The sequence below is a fragment of the Abrus precatorius genome, unplaced genomic scaffold, assembly GCF_003935025.1.
Source record: "Abrus precatorius isolate BTA unplaced genomic scaffold, Abrus_2018 Scaffold9, whole genome shotgun sequence".
Classification (NCBI taxonomy): Eukaryota; Viridiplantae; Streptophyta; class Magnoliopsida; order Fabales; family Fabaceae; genus Abrus; species Abrus precatorius.
Window position 1 is genome coordinate 33,346,879 of NW_020874439.1, and position 22,749 is coordinate 33,369,627.

The window sequence follows — 22,749 nt, forward strand, 5'->3', positions numbered from 1 at the left end:
CACCACTACTATCACTAACTAGTATTTATGCATATAAAAATGATTTTGTAGCTTTAATAATTAAAAATTAATACAATAATTGATATTATATAATAATTTTTTTATAAATATTGAAAAATATTCCTTCTATATGATACACAAATCATTTCCCATAAATGTTTGTGGTTGTGGTGGAGCACGAAATCAATGGAAGAAAAAAAAAAGGGGTTAATAAAGGCATATGCTGAAAATATCTCAATGTGCTTACAAGGGAAAGGGACAAGGATGAAAAAGCAAATTGGCTTGATCTGAGAGTATGTGTGCGATAACTACGAAAAATATTCAAATATCCAAAAAGGATTCAGTCCAGTAAAACTGAAAAACTATTATAAAGTGCTAATATGGGTTTATATGATAAGAGATGAATTTCTATTGCCAAGTAATTGGTCACATTGTACAAAATCTTACTACATGCCTCAAGATTAATTTGTGAGAAACGTGGTATTTACCTACTTAGAAGGGACACACCAATCAAAGTAGTCCACTTGTTTTCTCAATTCAATATATTGAAGTCATATACTATTTGTACTGGGAAAGGAATCAACTCGGTTCCACCATCAGCAAAAAGAAACCGAATACCTACTCGGCATACTAGGCCGGTACCCCTAGTCAGGATTAAAAGGTAAATAATTCAAATTAAAGATAATAAAAAATATTATGGGCCTCAAATATAAAAATTGACTCAGGCCCATTAGCTCAAAAGAATGTCTATAAAAAGAAGATAAGAAATACAGGTTGGTGGTTGACTTCAGATTATTAAATAACATTTATTGTTCAGAACCGAATCCTGACTTTATCATCGGAGTACCTTTTGCAAGTATTCTCCCTATCATCAAATCAGCAGCAGGACGCCTGATCGGAGATTAGAAGACAGCTAAGGGAGGAACATTTTGGTGCCCACCGTGGGGCGCCATTAACTTCGTCACTCAGGATTAAGCATGGTAATGACGAGAAGCCAGCAGGAAGGGACCTCTAGGCAACAAATGGAGGGCGTCACGCCAGAGGAACTAGTACCGGAAGTAGTGATACAGGGAGGAACGGAAGAAAGCATCCTAGCTGTACTGAGGCAGCTAAGGGCAGAAATGGAGGAAATGAAGAAGGATCGCGAAAGGGATGCACTGGAACTCTCAGCCCTACGAAGGGAAAATACCGGCCTAAGGGAGGAAATAAGGACACACGTCCCCTCCCTTACTACCCCCGTCGTCCAAGATCAAGGAGAATCATCAGCGCTGCAAGAAAAATCAAGACAGGTATATCAATCGGTAACCGAAAACGACCGAGATGAACTTATGAACCGGAGCCCATTCGTTCACCGCATTCTAGAAGCCAAGCTGCCCGACAATTGGAGAGGGTTGGTAATAGACAAATACGATGGCACATCCGACCCCAGAGAACATGTGGACATATTTACAACGCAGGTCGGTATGTACACAGAAAGCGACGCCTTATGGTGCAGAATCTTTCCTACTTCGCTCCGAGGACCTGCACTTAGTTGGTTCACCCGACTCCCCCCCTCTCCGTCGACTCGTTCGCAACTCTCACAAGACGTTTCAACCTGCAGTTCGCCACAAGCCGGCCCCATCCACTAACATCCTTGGCCCTAGTCAATATTCGCCAAGAGAAAGGTGAATCACTTAGAGCGTTCATGGAATGCTTCGGCAAAGTGACTCTTTCAATCCATAATTTAGAACCAGCAGTGGCTATGCACCATCTAACAACAGCGTTGAAACCGGGACCCTTCGTTAATAGCCTCTGCAAAAAACCCCCAGTCGACCTAGACGAGTTAAGGAGCCGGGCTGCGAAATATATGCAAATGGAGGAACTATCCGAATACCAGAGCCAGGTACGGATGGAACAAGGACCTAACTCAAAAAATGAAGAAAGAAGGGAGATCTTTAAAACAAGGCGGGGGAACGACAGAGGAAAGGAACTCGAACGACCACCTCGAGGACCGAAGTATCCCTCCTACACGACTCTCAACTCTAATCAGTCTAGAATACTTGACCAAGCGTTGGCCACAGAGATATTGAGAATGCCTAGACGTGCTAACACCCCTCCTCGGGCGGATAAAAGCAAGTCTTGCCGGTATCATCAGAACAGGGGCCACACTACCGAGGAGTGTGCGGCGCTAAGAGACAAAATTGAAGAATTGATCAAAGATGGACACCTGAAAAATTTTGTACAGACAGATCCCGCAAGGCAATACAACAAAGGAAGAAACAGCCACCCCGATTCACCAAAGAGATCCGATGCCAAAAACTTTGAACAGCCCAGGAGCAGGTCCAGGGAGCCCCCACCAAGAAGATATGAACAAGATAAATATCCGAAGAGGGTCATTAACACCATAGCCGGAGGGTTCGCTGGTGGAGGATCTACCCATTCGGCTAGGAAGAGGCATTTTCGAAATGTCCGTTCTGTGAATAATGTTTCATTGGGCAGCAAGATCCGAATCCCGCCTATTACGTTCACTGACGACGACTTTCAAGGAGTCGACCCAGTACAGGATGATCCCATGGTAATTAGTGTAGACATTCTTAACTGCACTGTCCGAAAAACGCTAATAGACCAAGGGAGCTCGGCTGATATCCTATACTGGAATACATTCAAGCAATTAGGCATCTCAGAACAAGAACTCAAGGAATATCATGAGCCGTTGGTCGGTTTTTCCGGGAAATGAGTAGAGACCAAGGGGTGTATCGACTTGTATACGACATTTGGATCAGAGCATGAGGGCAAACGCATAAGAGTCACTTATCTTGTAGTACATGCGAACACATCTTATAATATACTACTCGGTAGACCGTCCCTGAACAAATTGAAGGCCATAGTTTCCACTCCGCACTTGGCCATGAAATTTCCGTCTGAAAGAGGCCGAATTGTTACCGTCCATGCCGATCAAAAAACAGCCAGGGAATGTTACTTCACAAGTTTACGTCTTAAACCCTTTCAGGGGAATACCCGGGATGTCAATATTGTATTCCCTCGGTTGGAAGAAGAGTTGGATGTTGAACTCGATCCTAGAGTGGATGAGGAATACCGAGTCGAGCCCAATGAAAACAAACAATCTTTCCAACTAGGAACAAGGCCAGAACAAATTGCGTATTTGGGGATCGGTTTGAACGAGCAAGAGAAAGTCGTTCTCCAAAAGATGCTGGTAGATAATGCCGACTTGTTTGCCTGGACAGCCTCGGATATGCCAGGCATTGATCCAGCATTCCTATGCCACCACTTATCGGTCTATAAAAGGGCCAAACCGGTAGCTCAAAAAAGGAGAAAAATTGGTGGTGATAGAGCAAAGGCGGTAAGAGAAGAAACCAGCAAACTAATACAGGCCGGTTTCATCCGAGAGGTCAGGTATTCAACATGGTTAGCCAACATTGTCATGGTCAAAAAAGCCAATGGCAAGTGGCGAATGTGCACGGACTTCACGGACCTCAATAAAGCATGCCCAAAAGATGCATACCCCCTACCAAACATTGACACCTTGGTTGATGGTGCTGCCGGTCACAAAGTACTGAGCTTTTTAGATGCTTATTCTGGGTACAATCAAATACGAATGTACCCCCCCGATGAGGAAAAAACAGCATTCATCACAAATTCTGCAAATTATTGTTATCGGGTGATGCCGTTCGGGTTGAAGAATGCAGGAGCAACCTACTAGCGACTTATGAACAAAATTTTTGAAAAACAAGTGGGTAAATGCATGGAAGTGTATGTAGACGACATGGTAATTAAATCCCTTGCATTAAAGCAACATCTTGACCACTTAAAGGAGGTATTCGGAGAAGGCAGAAAACATGGTATGAGGTTCAATCCTGAAAAATGTACATTTGGTGTAGCTGGCGGTAAATTCCTGGGCTTCATGTTGTCCGAAAGGGGAATTGAGGCAAATCCCGACAAATGTAAAGCCATCATCGACATGGCCAGCCCTCGCAATATCAACGACGTGCAACGACTGACCGGGCGGATTGCAGCCCTGGCTAGATTCTTGCCATTAATGGCAGAAAGGTCTCGGCCTTTCATTGAATTGTTGAAGAAATCGCAAAAATTTGCATGGACCAATGAATGTGAGGACGCCTTTGTACAGTACAAGCATATGCTGGCCGCACCACCTGCGTTGATTAAACCAATTTCGAATCTGGAAATGATTATTTATTTGTCCGTGTCCGATCACGCCGTCAGTTTGGTCTTACTTCAAGAAACACCCGAACCGAACCCCGTATATTTCGTTAGCAGGACACTTCAAGGTCCTGAATCTCGGTACCAGTTAGTGGAGAAACTGGTACTTGCCTTAGTCCACACAGCTCGTAGGTTAAGGCACTACTTCCAGAGCCATCGAATGATAGTCCGTACAGATTGTCCGATGGCCAAAATTTTGAGAAAACCAGAATTGGCTGGTCGGTTGGTGACATGGACAATTGAATTATCCCAATATGACATCCATTTCGAGAACCGACGCCCCCTTAAAGCCCAGCTATTAGCCGACTTCATCAACGAGTTTACGACACAACATAATACCATTTCAGACATGTGGAACCTACACGTTGATGGATCATCAAATCAATCAGGCAGTGGAGCGGGGGTCATTCTTGAAGGACCAAATGCGTTCGCCATTGAACAGTCTATCCGGTTCAGATTTAAGGCATCCAACAATCAAGCCGAATATGAAGCTTTACTCGCCGGTCTCAGACTAGCAAGGGAAATGGGGGTTAAACGCATTACTGCTTGGAGTGATTCAAAAGTTGTAACCGAACAAGTAAATGATACCTATCAGATCAGGGACTCGGTCATGCTTAAATATTACCAGGAGGTTAAGAAAATAAAAACCGAGTTTGAGGAGGTATGCATTCGGTACACACCTCGAAACATGAACGCACGAGCCGACAGACTAGCTAGGCTGGCTAGCCAACGGAAACCAGGGCAGCTGCAGAGCATGGTTCACCAACAAATCCCCCAACCTAGTATCACCAAGCGAGAATGCATGGACATAGAAAATTCATCCCATAATTGGATGACCCCCCTGGTCCAATACCTCACTGATGGCAGTCTCCCACAGGACGCAGCAGCAGCTAGGAAAATTAAAGCACATGCAGCCAAATACCTTCTTCTCGGTAAAGAATTGTATCGAAGAGGAATTTCCACCCCCATGCTTAAATGCCTAGAAGACGATCAAGCTAAGTACGTGATGAGAGAAATCCATGAAGGTATTTGTGGAACCCATTCGGGCGGACGAACTATGGCAGCCAAAGTGCTCAGGGCCGGATACTACTGGCCAACAATAACTCAAGACTGTCAATTGTTTGTAAAAAGATGCATTCCTTGTCAACAACACGGCCCTCACCTGCGCCAACACGCCGATACCCTTCGGCACATTATTGCTCCTTGGCCCTTCGCTATTTGGGGAATGGACCTCCTCGGCCCATTCCCCTTGGCAAAAGGGCAATGTAAATTCCTCCTCGTCGCCGTGGACTACTTTACCAAATGGATTGAGGCCGAACCCCTAACATCAATCACGGCCCATAACGTGCAAAAATTCACTTGGAAAAACATCATAACACGGTTCGGTCTCCCTCATGCACTGATTACAGATAATGGGCTTCAGTTTGCAAATCGAAGATTCAACGAGTTCTTGGCTGGCCTACATATCAAACATAGAGTTACATCTGTTGAACATCCGCAGACGAATGGCCAAGCCGAGGCGGCCAACAAAGTGATCTTGCATGAATTAAAAAGGAGGTTGGGTTCGGCAAAGGGAGAATGGGCAGAGAAGCTGCCTGAGATTTTATGGGCCTATCGGTGCACGCCGCAGACCACAACAAAAGAAACCCCCTTTAGGCTTACATATGGTACTGATGCCATGGTACCGGTAGAAATTAGAGAGCCGTCATTCAGGAAAGAGAATTTCAAGGAATCGGCCAATGAAGAGGCTCTGGCCGTTAACCTGGACTTGATAGATGAGATCCGTGACCACGCTGCCATCATGACTGAGGCTAGTAAAAGAATGATGGCTAGAAAATTCAACTCCAAAATAAGTCCACGACAATTCTACAAAAACGACCTAGTATGGCGAGTAACCGGGGACGCGCGCAAGGATCGACAAGAAGGGAAGTTGGCAGCCAACTGGGAAGGCCCCTTTCGAGTAGCAGCAAGATTAAATAATGGAGCATACAAATTGGAAACCCTGGCAGGAAATTTAATACCAAGAACCTGGAATGTCACTCATTTAAAGCATTATTATAGCTAAAACCTTGTAATACGTGCACAGGTGAACTCTTTTCCAATCCCAGGTTTTATCCTCTTAAAAGAAAGTGAAAAGGGGTTTTCCTGAGAAGGTTTTTAACGAGGCACCTAATCAATAAAATTTCTCTTTCTTCACCTATACGGTTTTTTGCGCATTATATACCTTTCAAACACCATTCCCTCCCAAGTTTTCACTTGGCCAAGGTTGAATGGTTTCCCTCCCGAGTACCACACTCGGTCAAGGATGCAGCAATTATATTCCCCTGCCGAGTACCCTCACTCGGTCAAGGATGAGATAACACCATTCCCTCCCAAGTTTTCACTTGGCCAAGGTTGAACGGTTTCCCTCCCGAGTACCACACTCGGTCAAGGATGCAACAATTATATTCCCCTGCCGAGTACCCTCACTCGGTCAAGGATGAGATAACACCATTCCCTCCCATTTCCACTTGGCCAAGGTTGAATGGTTTCCCTCTCGAGTACCCCAATTCGGTCAAGTGTGAATTATTTTTCTTTCAAGCATCTCTACTAAAGGTCGACATATCTCAATCCCGAATACTCTCTCGCTCGTCAAAATTAACAAATTAGGAGGAGTTCTTAGTTACCATTTGGTTAAAGCTAAATTTTTAAAAAAAACGAGATCATCTCCTCGTCCCCTACTCGGCTAAAAATGAGTATATTAAGGGTAAATCGTATGCAAGTTATTTGGCTAAGTATGATAATATTAAGCATATCGTAAATGTTGTTAGGTGACAAAATACAAAGCATGAGAAAAAAGGATAAATTCTATTTCAAACAAAAAACAGGTTACAAAATGTGGGCACTAATGGCCCATGAATACAAAGGGAGAGTAATTTAACTCTCTATTCTCTCTACCGCCTCGGGAGCGGCCACCTCAGGGTTGGCGGTAACCTCAGGGAGACGTCTCGGCACTTCGACGTCGGGTTCTACATCAACCTTAACCTCGGTGTAAGGAATGAACCTCCCGTCGAAGAAGTCCTTTGTAATGTCAAAATGAAAGCCTACCGGTACTTGGCAGAACCCATGACACTGTCGAATAGCGTGGTTAAAACCGGCTTCATGCTCGTAAGATACTTGCTGAGAACACTTCTCAGCAAAATTTCTCATCTCGGTTTCAGCCTTTTGCCTCTCCAGCGCCAGGGCTTCTTCCATCTCGGCAGATTTGGCCCGTAAAGCCTCTTCCATTTGACAGGACTTTGCCTTCAACGCCTCCATCTCCTCCCCCCGGACCCTCGCCACCTCCTCGGCCGCATGTACTCAGTCCTCCATTATTTGAAAGTGCTCTTTGTATTGATTAACCTGACCCTGCAGGGATTGAACGGTCTCGTCCAGGCTAGCTTGAATCTCTCTACTCTCGGCCAAAGCCTCTTCAGAAACCGAATGGGCGGCCTTCAACTTCTTAACTTCGAGAATGGGATCCACAACTAGCCTTCGGAGCATTGCGGTGGACCGTACATGAAGTTCTGCGTAGTAGCGCCACAGAGACTCATAGTCCAAACCGTCGACCAGTTCCTTCCCTGCATCAGATAATAGGTTCGGAGCAGCAAGCCGACCAGCATGTGTCCCGCTTACCAAGAACCCCTCGGCCAGCATATCCAAGGGAACTACGGGAGAACTGCTTCCCTCCCCAGCAACTACCACTCGGGTCTGACTTCGAGCCCCTTGAACGCCGCTAGGCTCACCCGAGTGTGCGTGTCGCCTCTTCCTCTCCCTTTCGGGCTCCTTGCCCTTTTCCTTGCGTTTCTTGGAAGGGCCTTCGGCTGGAACAAAATCTTGGGGAGGAGGGCGAGGTTCCGACACCTCGGGAAGTTGGTCGATTTGAGGATGACGGTGCTCCTCAACGGGCGTCCCTTCAGGCATTCTCTGCTTCAAAGTACGCCGGAAGGTTGGCACATCCACACCTCTTTGAGCCATTAAACCTGCATTAACAATAGCAAGTCAAATCAATATAGCTCAATTCCAAATACAAGTCAGAAACGAAATAACACATACCCTCCATATCCCACCGAGGACGCGGAGACTTGAGAACGAGGACTACATGTCGGGCAGGAATGTCCCGGGGAAGGGACTTCAAGAATTGCAAATCTGACAGCTCCCTAGCCGATAACATATCCTCAGGGTATGTGTCGTATCGGCGCGGCACCCGAGTCCAGTGAAAAGGAAATAGGGGATTGCCCTCGCTATCAAAAAAATAATTTTTACCTACAGGGTCCACGGTTACCTTGAAGAAACCAGTTTTGAAACCCTTAAAAGACGACGTGTATGGCTTAAAAAGGGGCAACTCGGGTTGCCTTATTAGAGAAACCCACCTCGCCAGGTCGGATGGACGCGTACAAAAAAAATGAAGAAAAAGACCTACACTAGGCTCTATATAATGGAATTTACAAAGTATTCTAAAGGCTTGAATTGCCGCCCACCCGTTCGGATGTAGTTGTGTTGGCGCTACATTCAATACCCTCAAAACCCCCATTTGGAAATCGTCAAAAGGGAGCCTGATACCTAATTCCCTAAACATGTATTCATACATAAAGAAGGTGTCGGCCATTCCGACACCTCCCAAGAAAACAAAGTCTGGGTTCTCGCCCTCGTCCCCCTGACAGGGATCAAGGTGTATAGGATACGGGTCACAAGCCTCCCATAAAGAAATATCACAATTATCTACAAAAAGTTGAAGACTTTTATTTCTTTTGAAACGAGAAAAGTAGGCGGCCACTTCACCGTGTACCCACTCATAACCAGGCACCGTGCAGGGAGGAAACACCTGCCTTTCCCGAGGAGGACTAGTGCTGGGAAGAGGTTCAGGAGCGTCAGTATCACTGGACGATGAGGTCTCAGCTTCGCTACTGCCTTCGCCGACTTGTGCCTCTTCAGCCCTCCGGTTTGAAATAGACGAAACCTCACCACTCCCCTCGGTTCCATTCATAATATCAACCTCAATGGTACCCGGCCCCGAGACATCCGACAAGGAATCCTCCCACTCAATACGATCAGCCATGATAGAAAAGAAGTTAAGAAAAAAATGAAACGCACCTTGCTAGTAGTCGGTAGAGAAGAAAAGCCTAGGATCTCTGAACACTAGTCGGTTTGGAGCAAAGATATGCAGGGTTCGGCACAGAGCAAAAGAGTAAGAAAGGGATGAGGGACCACCACATATTTATAAGGGACTGATGTCGGGCAAACGAAAAGACGCCCTTTCGTTTTAAACCATCAGATCCCTTCCAGATCAACGGAGGAGATGGAGCACCCCTTCGTTTCACATCCCCTCTGACAAATCCTAAAAACCAACATCCTAGAATATTCCTCAGCAAATTTATAATCTCGGCCTATACCGTATTGTTACTAAACCGACTACTCCTCAGTGTAAGTTAATATATCAAACGTTACCATCAATTGAGACCGGACACCCCCACGATGACCCCCTCGGTACAATAAAAAGCACTCCAACCGGATACCTATATTACCATCTCCACTTTTTAAAGCCCTTGCTTCGCAACTCGCCGGGCTTGTGGGGCTAGTGTACTGGGAAAGGAATCAACTCGGTTCCACCATCAGCAAAAAGAAACCGAATACCTACTCGGCATACTAGGCCCGTACCCCTAGTCAGGATTAAAAGGTAAATAATCCAAATTAAAGATAATAAAAAATACTATGGGCCTCAAATATAAAAATTGACTTAGGCCCATTAGCCCAAAAGAATGTCTATAAAAAGAAGATAAAAAATACAGGTTGGTGGTTGACTTCAGATTATTAAATAACATTTATTGTTCAGAACCGAATCCTGACTTTATCATCGGAGTACCTTTTGCAGGTATTCTCCCTATCATCAAATCAACAGCAGGACGCCTGATCGGAGATTAAAAGACAGCTAAGGGAGGAACACTATTCAACCAAATGATGCAAAATCATGATAGGCAAATGATATAAGGTAACTTTAACTATTTAATTTTGCATATATTTATTAAAATAAAAGTAATTTTAACTGTTGATATTTGGAATTGATATTAATAATGGAGATGGAACATGGGTGTCTCCCTTGGAGAGAATCTTAACAACTTTAGCAAAACACATTTCTATTTCTATTGGATGTAATGTGGAATTGCCAAAAGAAAATAACAGTGTCGCCGTCACATCACACACACCTTCACATACTGCAGTTCACAAGGGGTCTTTTGATGACGTGGCACGCAGGGAAACGAACACGCGGCGATCCGTAATGATTGAGGTTACGGAAGGACCGACACGTGGCAGGAGGAGAAAGAAGACACGGTAGCTCCTAACGCACAGGGCCATGGGATGGGGGCGTTACCAGAGAGGTTGAGACCTTCCAGAAAGTTCTGCTGAATTCGTGGCCAGAAATGAACGAAGTATGTAGCGGCCAGCACGATGCCACGTGTCAGTTTAACCACGTGAGCATCCGACGTGGCAGCCGCATTCCGCTAAAAATGATACGCAGCTAGCAGAGAAAAAAGAGGGCACTTTGAGCAAAGTCTTCAAAGATTTTCTCGCTCGCCAAACGGAAAAGCCATAAAATAAGGGAAAAGTTTTGAACTTAGTCGCATTGGGTATTGGATTTTTTATTTTTTATTTTGTTTAGCGGGAATCGCCATGAACGGCGACGGGATTGAAGCAATGCAAGTGGAGAAGGAGAGGTTGGTGTACATGTGGGGTTACCTTCCCGGAGCTCTGCCGCAGAGGACGCCGTTATTGACGCCGGTTAGGGTTCCGCCGTCTGATTACCCTTGGTGGGATGTTTGCGGTGGTGGTTGTGGATTTGCCATGGCTATCTCTGGTACTTCACCTTTTTCAACATTTTTTTTTCCAATTTCTGATTTTTAATCCCACCAAACTTTTTTATTTTCTTAATTTCCAGTACTTATTTCAATTTTTTTGAACTTGAGAATGAAGTTGATTTTGGGGCAAAAAGTCTTTTTCTTAATGGTTCTAGTGATGGAGGGAATTGCTTCTTCTCCATTACATTTACCTTTGTGGTGTTTTGTTCTTTTATATGTTGATAAGAAGCTAGAAATGAGAACTTTGGTGCTTCATTTCTCTTTTGCTGGAGTGAGAAACTCAACTTGCTAAACTTGTTTGCGTGTATGGTTTTCTTGGTCTCAGAGTTATTACTCCTATGTGGTGACTATTCTTCTTTTTATGTTCCTGATATTTTGTTAAGTTGGTCAAATCTAAGGGGAAGAGTTGCAGTTACTCAGGCTTTCACTACTAATGTTTTGAATTAGATTTACTAATTTTCTTCAATCTCTTACTCGCTCATTCCATGGATTTTGCTGATGTTGTTACTTCTAATACTGTGGTATTTATGTTTAGGGCTAGTATTTAGGGGTACGAATGTGTCTCCTGTATGAGTGCAGTTTTTTTTAAGGGTCTTGCTAATAGTGCACTAGTTAAAGAATTAATAGTAAAAAGGTTTTTATTAAAAATTAAGTTGGAATGCACCGAAAATTTAGGAAAGAACTGCATTAATAACAGTTTTTGATATATATATATATATATATATATATATATATATATATATATTTACTTTTTAATTCTTTAAGAACGTTGGGTAACATTTGTCTTTTTTAAATGATTGTATCATTGATTAAGGCCATCCTTGTTCTTTTTTTATTTATTTTCTTTTGAGGGAAGTTATCTTAGTGCATAGTATCTTTCTATCCTTATATCTCTTTCAGGCTTCCTTTCTTCTGGTATTTTCCTTTTACATTTTATTAACATAAAGATTCATTGTTACTCTTACTTTCTTCCTTAATCAGCACAAGGAAAGCTCATAACATGGGGTTCAGCAGATGATTTAGGCCAAAGCTATGTCACATCTGGCAAACATGGGGTGATGCATAACCATATAGAATGATAATGTTCTCTCTCGTATCTTTTTCAGTCAACTAACATTTTATAGTTTATTTGTGAAGGCAACTCCAGAGCCTTTCCCTCTTCCTGCTGAAGCGCCTATTGTAAAAGCTGCAGCTGGATGGGCACATTGTGTATCTGTGACAGGTAAGCTTCATTTCCTCATCTTGCTTCCCAGGGAAGAAACGCATTATGATGTGATTGAAAGGAGAAAGGATCAACTAAAATTGAGTAGCTTTTGTTGTCCTGCTGGAGAAATTAACAATTCTTACAAATTTTCACAAACAATGAATCAAAAATGGATTCAAGAATTGTCTATCCATCAAGCATGTTTTTTTGCCTTGTGTTATCCTACATACTTGTTTTGTTTTTCCTTTGCAGATAGTGGAGAAGTTTACACATGGGGATGGAAGGAATGTGTTCCCTCTGGGAAGGTACTTGGCGAATCATCAATTGTGGTAAGTCCCGAAAAGGATGTACCAGGAAGGCAAAGTTCATTCTTGACGGAGCAAGGTGTGTTCCTCTTTAAAATTGCCATTTGTCTACAGCTACCGGGCCCTCCTAGGAGGTGGTCTAAGCTAGCCAAAGTGTACAAAAAGGAGGGGGGGAAGAGAGAGGAACTGCTATGATATAGGATAGAATGTTTGAAACCCCAAAAGAAAGAAGAAAAGAGCTTTATCCTTTTATGATAAAAAATAAAGGATATTTAGCCTTTATCTGTCTAACTATGTAGAGTGGTTTTGCAACAGTGATACCACGTTCTCAGGGGTCAAAATCTATTGGAGGAACTACCTCCAGTACCAGTGGAGAAGAAAGTACAAAGAGAAGGAGAGTATCGTCAGCAAAGCAAACAGCTGAAACCTCGACATCTAGTGATGATACTATGACAGCGTTGCCGTGTCTTGTCACATTAAACCCTGGTGTAAGGATATCAAGTGTTGCTGCTGGTGGGCGCCATACCTTAGCATTGTCAGGTATTGACTTTATTATGGATTTTTTGTTAGCCTCAGTATAAACTTTTATGTATGTTTTTTTGTCTCTGATAATGTGGCCATCTATGGTTGAAGCATCTTTATTGTACTATGGAAGATCAGTTATGCAGTCTAAGACATGTCATTGATAGTAATGTTCTGGAAGTTTCAGATACAGGGCAGGTGTGGGGTTGGGGCTATGGAGGTGAAGGGCAGCTTGGTTTGGGTTCTAGAATACGAATGGTGTCCTCTCCTCATCTTGTTCCTTGTATTGATTCCTCTTCTTATGGTAAAGATATATCACGGGCTCAAGGAAGCATGAGTTCAGAGGGACAAAATTTTAGAGTTCCAGGAAGTTATGTGAAAGGAATTGCCTGTGGAGGTCGACACAGTGCAGTAATCACAGGTACATATGTATCAGTTATTTGGTATCACAAATGAACATCTTTCAGGACTGTCTGCATTAGTTTCTTTAAGGAACCAAAAATGAGAATATCCATGTGCATTTATAATGCAATTCACCTAACTGGTATCAAGATTATGTTTAAAAGTGCTTAGAAATATATTTCTAAATTAGATGGTCAATCAGTTTAGGATTGTATGATTTGATGAGAGGGAAAACGAATATCCTAAAAGAGGTTAATAAATTTGTCAATAGAATGTATTATGGTGCGTCTTTCTAGATGGTACATTCAGAGTTGAATAGTTATACAGAAAATTGGACGCAACTTCCATAATTGCTTTTTATTCCCTATAATTCTTCATCTGGGTATGCTAAATTTGACAATTCATATATACTGATATTCCAATATCTACCTGTTGAACTGACAGATGCTGGAGCTGTGCTTACTTTTGGTTGGGGACTTTATGGACAGGTAATTTGAAGTGAATTTGTCATATCTTGAGAGCTTTTTTCGACTCAAATTCCATATCCTACCTGGCTGGCAATGTAAATTTTGTCCTGCTACCACCTTCTTACTCTCTTTTTTTTTGGGGCTACCTAACTATGTATATTGTTGACAGCATTACACATGCAGAGGTTATCCTTTCAGCAAATTCCATCAGTACTCATTGTTAATAAATTCGTCTGATGTTTTCTAATCTATGGTAGCTTGCTTGGGTCCTTATATTAGAAAGCAAATTCCGGGTTCACCTGCTGCAGGCCTCAAAACGACAAAAAAATAAAATGAAAATTTACCAGTAGAGCTACAAGTGTTTCCTTAATATGAGATGTATCAGCTACTCTACTTAGATCTTCACTTATGTAGTTCTTTTTAGGTGTTCACTTTATTGATTATGTTTGCTTGTCACCAACATATTGTTTATTTTGCTGGTTAATACTCCCTTCTTACGGTGAATTAGTAACATACACCCAACGTAAATTGTGGGCTGATTTGCCCTAGATTTTGCTTGAGGATTTATTGCATACTTCTTTGCACAAGAAATAACTAAAATATACTTTAGAATTTAGTAGTTGAAATATATTCCACCTACTATATCATCAACTGTTAACTGTTCTTTAGCAACATGTAGGTAAAGTAGAATATGGTGGGCAAAAGCAATGTAGATGTTGAAGATGAGGTTCCTCTAACAAGGGATAATCTGTTCTGTTCCTATGCAATATTCATCATTCTAATCACTCTCTTGGTTGATTTATGCTTATGCTTGTTATACTGAATTAATTGTCATCTTGTTTTGGAAAAGTGCGGGCAAGGAAGTACAGATGATGAACTTAGTCCAACTTGCGTGTCTTCCTTATTGGGTATCCGAATAGAGGGAGTTGCTGCAGGTTTGTGGCATACTGTGTGTACATCTGCTGATGGTGATGTATATGCATTTGGTGGAAACCAATTTGGACAGCTGGGAACTGGTGCTGATCAAGCTGAGGTATGCCTTTGACATGCCATTGATTACACACACTAGTCCTTAAAATTTAAAAGAGAGCATAACAATGTGATTACATTAGTCCTTTAGTCCCCAGTTTACTATGAGTCTATGACCATATCATTATATTTCTGTCACCTCAAGGTCCATAATACATATTATGCTCTTAAGTTCTATTGCAGCACTTTGATATTAGTTTTTTAAGTTTTAACTTGAATTTTGAAGCAGACTGTACCGAGGCTACTGGATTGTCCGAGCTTGGAAAATGTGAATGTAAAGAGCATATCATGTGGGGCTCGTCACACTGCTCTAATAACAGGTATTCTATTATACCGAGAAGAGAACTACTTATGGCGTTTTCATATAACCATGCAGACAAAACTATCCTTCTAGGAAAGAAGTCTCTTTAATGCATCACTAAATGCTGCTATACTTTGATTTCTCAAGTCCATCCCTTTTCTGTAATAGAATCTGGAAGGTGCTGTTGTTCAAGTAATGACAGGGAGCACTTTAACAATATCATTTTTCTTTCATTATTTATTCTTTAATTGCTCTGACCGAAAAGTTTAGATTTGTTATCCTTTAGTTGGATTACCTTTTGGCATTAGTCTTAGATAATTATGAGGCTAGTTCCTCAACATTGATGCTGTATTTTGAATGTATTGGAAGTTAAAAACACATTGAAATTTGAATGCATGTTATTAATATATTCTTATTAATTCTTCTTTTGCATTTGTCTCCTCAGACAATGGAAAAGTCTTCTGCTGGGGATGGAACAAGTATGGACAGGTGCTTATATTGAACTACTATTTTTTAATCTCCTTTTAATTATACAGTCTAAAAACAATAAATAAACAGCAACAACAATAAAAACAACCAAATTTTGTTCCACTAAGTGAGACCGACTACATGAAATACAAAATTTCTATCTGACCATGTGTATTTTAATTGATACTTGTTTTGATGAATTGGTGACATTCTTGGTATGTTATCATTATGTTCTAAGTTTTAATTTGTGGATGTGGCAGCTGGGCCTTGGGGATGTGATTGACCGTAACATTCCTTCTGAAGTTACCATGGAAGGTTGTGTAGCTAAAAACGTTGCATGTGGGTGGTGGCATACTCTTCTTCTGGCTGAATCACCCACTTGATGTCACGTGGCTTCCTTGAGGCTCTTGACTCAATTTTGTTAGTTAGATGTTGTTTTGTTTGGTAAATTTATGAAGCCATATGCATATGTATATGTACATATTGAGTGGTATACGTGTGTATATATGCTTGTATTCTTTCATGGTGTGAATCATCATGACTGGCTCTAGCATTTAACAACATCCAATAGTGATTTCTGGTTTGGGAAGGAAAATATTGGGTCCTTTTCACCTATGTAAGATTATTCTTCATAATGTATATTTTCTCTTAATTGTCTAAACTAACCAGTGTAATTAAATACCCTGGAAGTTTGTGCTGCCTCCTGGTATGTAGTTTTGGAGGCATGATTGGTTGTTTTAATACATCTTTTCTTTTTGGTCATATATATATATTGGCCTTTGAGGTCCAATGCATGGGCTGAGATTGATTTTTTTTTTTTTTTCCAAATGCAAATTCTAGTGTTTTTCTTAATTCTTTTGTTTCTGATTCGACCGTCAATTGAAGCTTGGCAGTATATTATAATTTCAAGAAACGTTTAAGTGTGACGTAATTTTTGTTGTTATTTTTAGATATGTATAGAATTTTGACCTGTTTGGTTCTATAAAGCTTGAAAAATGAATTACTCTCACATTTGAAAAATGTTATTTGAAGCACTTGGTTCTTAGCAAAGTATATATATAAACGTTACGTGATAGAAATCTGGACAATGAGATACATAATATTATATTCCAAGTTGTTATCCATTAATCCATGGAGTCAGTCAAATACCAGAAGCTGCTTTCCGCGTTTCTATGCATCGTGGGTAGTCTCTTCTCTAGTGACTAAAGAGAATATTGATTAAAAATACTTCAACTTTGCATCAATCAAAATGACATTTACTACATGACTTGCTAAAATATAACCATTAAAAATATACTTATATTTTCATATAAACGCTGTTAAGTTAATGGATAAATTAAAGATAAAAAGTAAATACAGTGCATTTTATGATCAAATTTAAATTTCATAATTGTCATTCATCCAAAAATATACCATATATCGTAAGCTGTGGATAATGACAAGTTCGTGGGAAGAAGGGTGTCGAACATTCATTATTATTATTGGTGTGAACCAGCGTTCTAGATGCTTGGCGGCGAATGCTCATAGGCCAACCTTCCTTTATCTTCTTAGCTACATTTCTTGAAATGAACATCGTTTTCTACCCATCATTTCAGAATTTTCTCTCCGTGTACATTCCTTGTTGATCAACCCCTTCGTTTTTTTTTAATGCTAATTTGCGATAATCATAAACTCGATTAATTTTCACCATTAATATTATCGGATACGATGTGTCAATTCTACTATACTGGTAACATATAAACCTGTAATGTCGACAAATGATTAGAAAAACTAGAAGAGGCAACACAATAAACTAGAGCCTGAAATGAAATTGTGATTATGATAAAAAAAAAAAGAATGGAAGTTAAAAACTAACTTTATTTTAATTTCTTTGCCGAAAATAGCTGTTATTTTTTCATGGACCATTTGGCTATGCTCCATGCATAAAGTCAAAGTCAACCTCAAGCCAACATTTGGATTATTTTGTTTTCTTGGGGTGCAAATCACATGATGAAGTATGACCCACAAATCAAAATTTCAATTTTAGGTTGGCAGTCGCAGATCTTCTTTGAAACTTATGAAGTACTTTCATTTAAAAAACGAAGTGTAAGTTCAGGCTAAACGTCATTTGTACGAAAAAGAAATACTTCAGAAAATGACCTGTATTTGGATAGAATCATTCAGATCTAATCCTCAAACTCAAAATATACATAAATGTATGAGATTATATTATAACAACGAAACATGCTAATAACACATTTTTGAATAAAATATTAATTTAAAAATTAAAAAATTAAGACATATATTTTTGTTATTTTAATAAATTTTAACAATAATTTAAAATATGTTAAACAAATAGATTAAATAATGTATTTCTAGCATTCTTCTTGTTTTTATACTAAAGAGAAATTGAGAGTATGTTTATTTCTCATTTTAAATTTTTTTTAAAAATAAAAGATAATACAAATTTGTATTATTTTTTAATTTTAAAAAATAAGAAACTTTTTTTTTAAATGAGAAACAAGCATACTCTAATTTTCTAAAATGCTGACTATTTAGAAAATGACAGTTTTGTTCTCCGTAGCTAATAAGTTGCATATTTTAATTTGTGTTTGATTAACAATTTTATTAAATTAACTTGTCATTAGCTTACTCAAATTAATATTAAAGCAATATTTAATTTAAATTGTTTGGACTTTGGAGACATGACCTTTTTACCCATCATCCTCTTTTCTGCTAAATATTTAACAAAAAATATTCAAATAAAATACGAGTATTTATCAATGGGTCAACGGTAATAATTGAATTGAAATGATAACAAAACACAGTTAGATATATATTATTGAAATCCAAAGTATAATAATACACATTAAACTGATGCCACCATTCGTATAAACGAGAGGACTATGAATAAGCACTACTACTCAGTTTCTGTCCTTCACGCACCAATGGAGTCCACGCCAAGGCTCCTCCTCCTCCTCCTCCTCACGGTGGCCACGCTGATACTAACGCGCGCGACGCACGTGATGTCGGCGACGGCGTGTCCACCGTGCGGCAAAATGACGGTGCCGTTTCCTCTGAGCACAACGAGGACGTGCGGTGACCAGTCGTACAAGATCCGTTGCAGCAATTCGAGCACGCTCATGTTCGACACGCTGAACAACTCTTACCCAATCGAGTCCATAGATTCAAAAGGCCAAAGGTTGGTGATTCAGCCCGCACCATTAATAGCCAACACCTGCGTCTCCACCGATAAGGCGAAGGAGGGGATCCAACTGAACAATACTCTCCCTTTCAACATCACAAGCTCCAACACCATCATTTACCTTAACTGCACCCGCGAGCTTCTAATGTCTCCCCTTAACTGTTCCTCTTCTAGCATTTGCCATAACTACATCAACGCCACTTCTTCCGCTGCCACGTGTCAGTCTGGTCCTCTCTGCTGTAACTACCGAACCGGTGGCTCCAGTAACTCCTACATGATTCGCGTGAGGGATTCCGGTTGTAGCGCTTACTCGAGTTTCGTTAACCTTAACCCGGTTCTTCCCGTTAACCGGTGGCCCCAACCCGGGTTGGAGATTCAGTGGTTGTCGCCCCGGGAAACCGTATGTGTCTCCCAGGGTGATTGTGACTCTGCCACCTCCACTTGTGGACCCGACACGTCATCTCCCAATGGGATCAAACGCTGCTTTTGTATCAACGGACTTGTGTGGGACCCTATTCAGGGAGTGTGCACAAAAAGTGAGTTGTAGAGGATCATGAATTTGTTGGGACCGTTGACTAATTTTGGAGTTTTGGTTTGACTTTGGTGCAGGAATCACTTGCCAGAATCCCGATGGCTGTGGCGACTCATCCGACAAGACGGCGATCATAGCTGGTACTGTAATCGCTTTTCAAATCTTTTAATGAAATTAATATAGGTTATGTATGAACATAATATCGTTGAGTAGTAATAAGGCTTTCACATTTTGCTATGGATTAAAGATGGTGATGTTTTGTCATCTTTTTTTATAGTCTATACTAGTTCTGTGACTTCAAAATAATGTTTCATGAACGATTAAAATAGATTAAAAAAAAAGTCATTTCTTTTAATTTTGAAGAATATTTTGTTATGTATAATAATCCTACATGCTGTTAGTTTTTTTTTTTTTTTTGGTTAACTTTCAGTTTTATAGTTGAGTTTATTAAAATAAAAAAGTGTAATTAATTTTTGGATTAGTTCTTGTAAAGAAGTCACTCTGCACAATTTGATCTTAGTTCCTAGTAATTTTTTTTTGTTAGAATATAGACAAACTTTTTGCTTGACACTTGGCATGAACCATGTAACTTAAAAGGAACTAAAGAGAAAAGTAAAGACTATATCTAACAACCAATTTTATAAGTTTAAAATTTGTGTAATTTTTGTAGAGACTAAATTCTTAATTAAGCCTTAATTTTTAGATGAAATAGCAGAGCTAAGAATGGTTTTAGGCTAACTAATAGGGCATGCACATGATGAACCAACGAAATTGATGTTAACCATATATGTGCAGGTTTGATATGCGGAGTTGGAGCTGCACTGATCCTTGCCACCATTGTATTTTTTCTCTACAAACGGTACAAGCGCATCAAAGAAGCACAAGAGCGCCTAGCAAGAGAGCGAGAAGGAATTCTCAATGCAAGTGGCGGAGGCAGAAATGCTAAGCTTTTTTCCGGCAAAGAGATAAAGAAAGCCACAATTGACTTCTCCAGTGACCGTCTTCTTGGTGTTGGTGGGTATGGTGAAGTCTACAAAGGTGTTCTTCTAGATGGCACTGTGGTGGCTGTCAAGTGTGCTAAACTTGGAAACCCAAAAGGCACTGATCAAGTCCTCAATGAGGTTCGCATATTGTGCCAAGTCAACCACCGAAACCTTGTTGGTCTTTTAGGTTGCTGTGTGGAACTGGAGCAACCTATTATGGTCTATGAGTTCATAGAAAATGGGACCCTTCTCGATCATTTGCAAGGTCAAATGCCAAAGGGACGTGGTTTGCTTACTTGGACTCATCGCCTTCAAATTGCTCGTGATACTGCTGATGGTCTTGCTTATCTTCACTTCATGGCTGTGCCTCCTATATATCATAGAGATGTTAAGTCTAGCAACATTTTGCTAGATTTCAAGTTGAATGCTAAGGTTTCAGATTTTGGGTTGTCTAGGTTGGCTCAGACAGATATGAGTCATATATCTACTTGTGCTCAGGGCACTCTTGGGTATCTTGATCCTGAATATTATAGGAACTACCAATTAACTGATAAGAGTGATGTTTATAGTTTTGGGGTGGTGTTGCTTGAGCTTTTGACAGCTCAAAAGGCAATAGATTTCAACCGGCCTGCAGATGATGTGAACTTGGCTGTTTATGTACAACGGATGGTGATGGAGGAAAGGTTGATGGAGGTCATTGATCCCATGTTGAAGGATGGAACTACCGCTATGGAGATAGAGACGATGAAGGCGTTGGCGTTTCTTGCATTGAGTTGCTTGGAGGAAAGGAGACAGAACCGACCCTCAATGAAAGAGGTAGCAGAGGAGATTGACTATATTATTAGTATTGCCTCTGCAAAGGAAGTGGAGAAGTAGTTTGATCTTTGGATGTTTGTAAAGTTGTGGACTTGTCTGATGGTGTTTTTTGGATTTTGTCTGTACTTAGATTGTGTTTGTTTTTGTTAGGTTAAGTGTGGAGTTTTAGGGTCTTGTTTTATATTTGTAGTTGTAGTATGTATATGTACTGCCTTGATATGCTGGAAAACACATTTTGTTCTCCAACAGCATACTTGAATACTACAAAAACGGATTCGGGTATGAAGCACTCTTCATGTACAATAAATATAGAAAAACTCTAAAGCATTGCGCTTAACACATTGGTTAAAAAATTAAAGATAAATTTTTTGTTAAAAAATATTATTAATATACTTTCTTCCTTGATTTTTAATGCATATATGATTTTCAATAAAAACTTTTTACTTTCAATTGGCACTGGTTAGCTAGAACCAAAACTATAACATTAAAGATATAACTTTTTTGACTTTGTAATAATTATTTGATGAACTAAATATTTTGAAGCAAACTATATATAATTAGATGGGGGGTGAGATATATATTTCATGATCAAGTGCAATTGGATGTGGATAAAATAGAAACATTAATAAGAATTTTTACACTAAACAGTTCATTTAAATAATAAACTTAATTAAATACTTATTTAATAAATTTATTTTTGACAAATTTCACTGATAAATTAAAAAGAAAATATTATTAATTACTTTTTCATAAACTTAAAATGGGTAATGGCATACTCTTTCAATTTTGGATGAATTTCATGTGAAACACATCATGCATACCGGGTTAATCCGACCCAGATTTGGATCTTATACAACTAGATTCCTAACAGCACCTCATGCAGTTTCAATATAGCAACTCAAACAATCGCATCCAACTTCGATTATCAATTAACAAGTCCTTGGATCAAAACTGCATATTCAATATTCATGCTGTTCCTTTCAACCCCAAAACATCCTAATCTGTTCCACTAAGCGTGACCCATGATCAGTGTAATCAATTTCTAATTATGGCTTATACTCTGCCCATGTTAAGGAGTCTCTAAAAATTTAAGTGATCGCTAGCTGGAGTATTTATGCACAAATCTTAAATAGTATATATAGTTTTATGTTATTGGCACTAAGTTGTTTTCTATAAGGTAATTGAGCTTCTAATATCCCAGTTAATGGCTTCAAAAAGGGTGTCTTGGACCATTTATTTGCCTTTCCTTTACTTTTCGTGTAATATACTGATATATATGATGTAGCTTAAAAAAAATTGCCGATCCAGTTTGCAGCTGTCTGGTGGCTCATAATCAATCAATTAACAACACAACATCTTATTATTATTAATATTAATAATAATAATAATAATAACGACGACAACGATGATGAATTAATGAATGATATAGAGTTGCTAATAAAGATA

The 22,749-nt window shown here is 40.0% G+C and overlaps 4 protein-coding genes across 8 annotated transcripts; all 4 read left to right on the forward strand.

The window, feature by feature from the left end:
* Positions 1-1,684: 1,684 nt before the first annotated feature.
* Positions 1,685-2,716, forward strand: LOC113851274. Its single transcript, XM_027481741.1, has one exon. It carries the CDS (start codon positions 1,685-1,687, stop codon positions 2,714-2,716), a length of 1,032 nt encoding a protein of 343 aa, XP_027337542.1.
* Positions 2,717-3,763: 1,047 nt separating this feature from the next.
* On the forward strand, positions 3,764-6,283 carry LOC113851275. The gene has a single exon (XM_027481742.1). It carries the CDS (start codon positions 3,764-3,766, stop codon positions 6,281-6,283), a length of 2,520 nt encoding a protein of 839 aa, XP_027337543.1.
* Positions 6,284-10,751: 4,468 nt separating this feature from the next.
* LOC113848958 (ultraviolet-B receptor UVR8-like) lies at positions 10,752-16,601 on the forward strand. 5 transcript variants are annotated; one of them, XR_003502044.1, is made up of 11 exons: positions 10,752-11,089; positions 12,072-12,145; positions 12,228-12,312; positions 12,547-12,678; positions 12,915-13,139; positions 13,309-13,542; positions 13,968-14,011; positions 14,911-15,023; positions 15,246-15,339; positions 15,766-15,809; positions 16,049-16,145. XR_003502044.1 is itself a non-coding variant. In XM_027478412.1 (11 exons), the coding sequence occupies exons 1-11, from the start codon at positions 10,906-10,908 to the stop codon at positions 16,169-16,171; spliced, it is 1,422 nt and encodes a 473-aa protein (XP_027334213.1). In that variant the 5' UTR covers positions 10,752-10,905; the 3' UTR covers positions 16,172-16,598. The 5 variants fall into 5 exon arrangements, 3 of the variants coding, with proteins under 3 accessions (XP_027334213.1, XP_027334214.1, XP_027334215.1); XM_027478412.1 differs by having other exon boundaries at positions 14,841-15,023; positions 16,049-16,598; XM_027478413.1 differs by having other exon boundaries at positions 14,841-15,023; positions 15,249-15,339; positions 16,049-16,596.
* Positions 16,602-18,628: 2,027 nt separating this feature from the next.
* On the forward strand, positions 18,629-21,583 carry LOC113849998 (wall-associated receptor kinase-like 20). The gene is made up of 3 exons (XM_027480286.1): positions 18,629-19,508; positions 19,582-19,644; positions 20,300-21,583. The coding sequence occupies exons 1-3, from the start codon at positions 18,674-18,676 to the stop codon at positions 21,361-21,363; spliced, it is 1,962 nt and encodes a 653-aa protein (XP_027336087.1). The 5' UTR covers positions 18,629-18,673; the 3' UTR covers positions 21,364-21,583.
* The last annotated feature ends 1,166 nt before the right edge of the window (positions 21,584-22,749 follow it).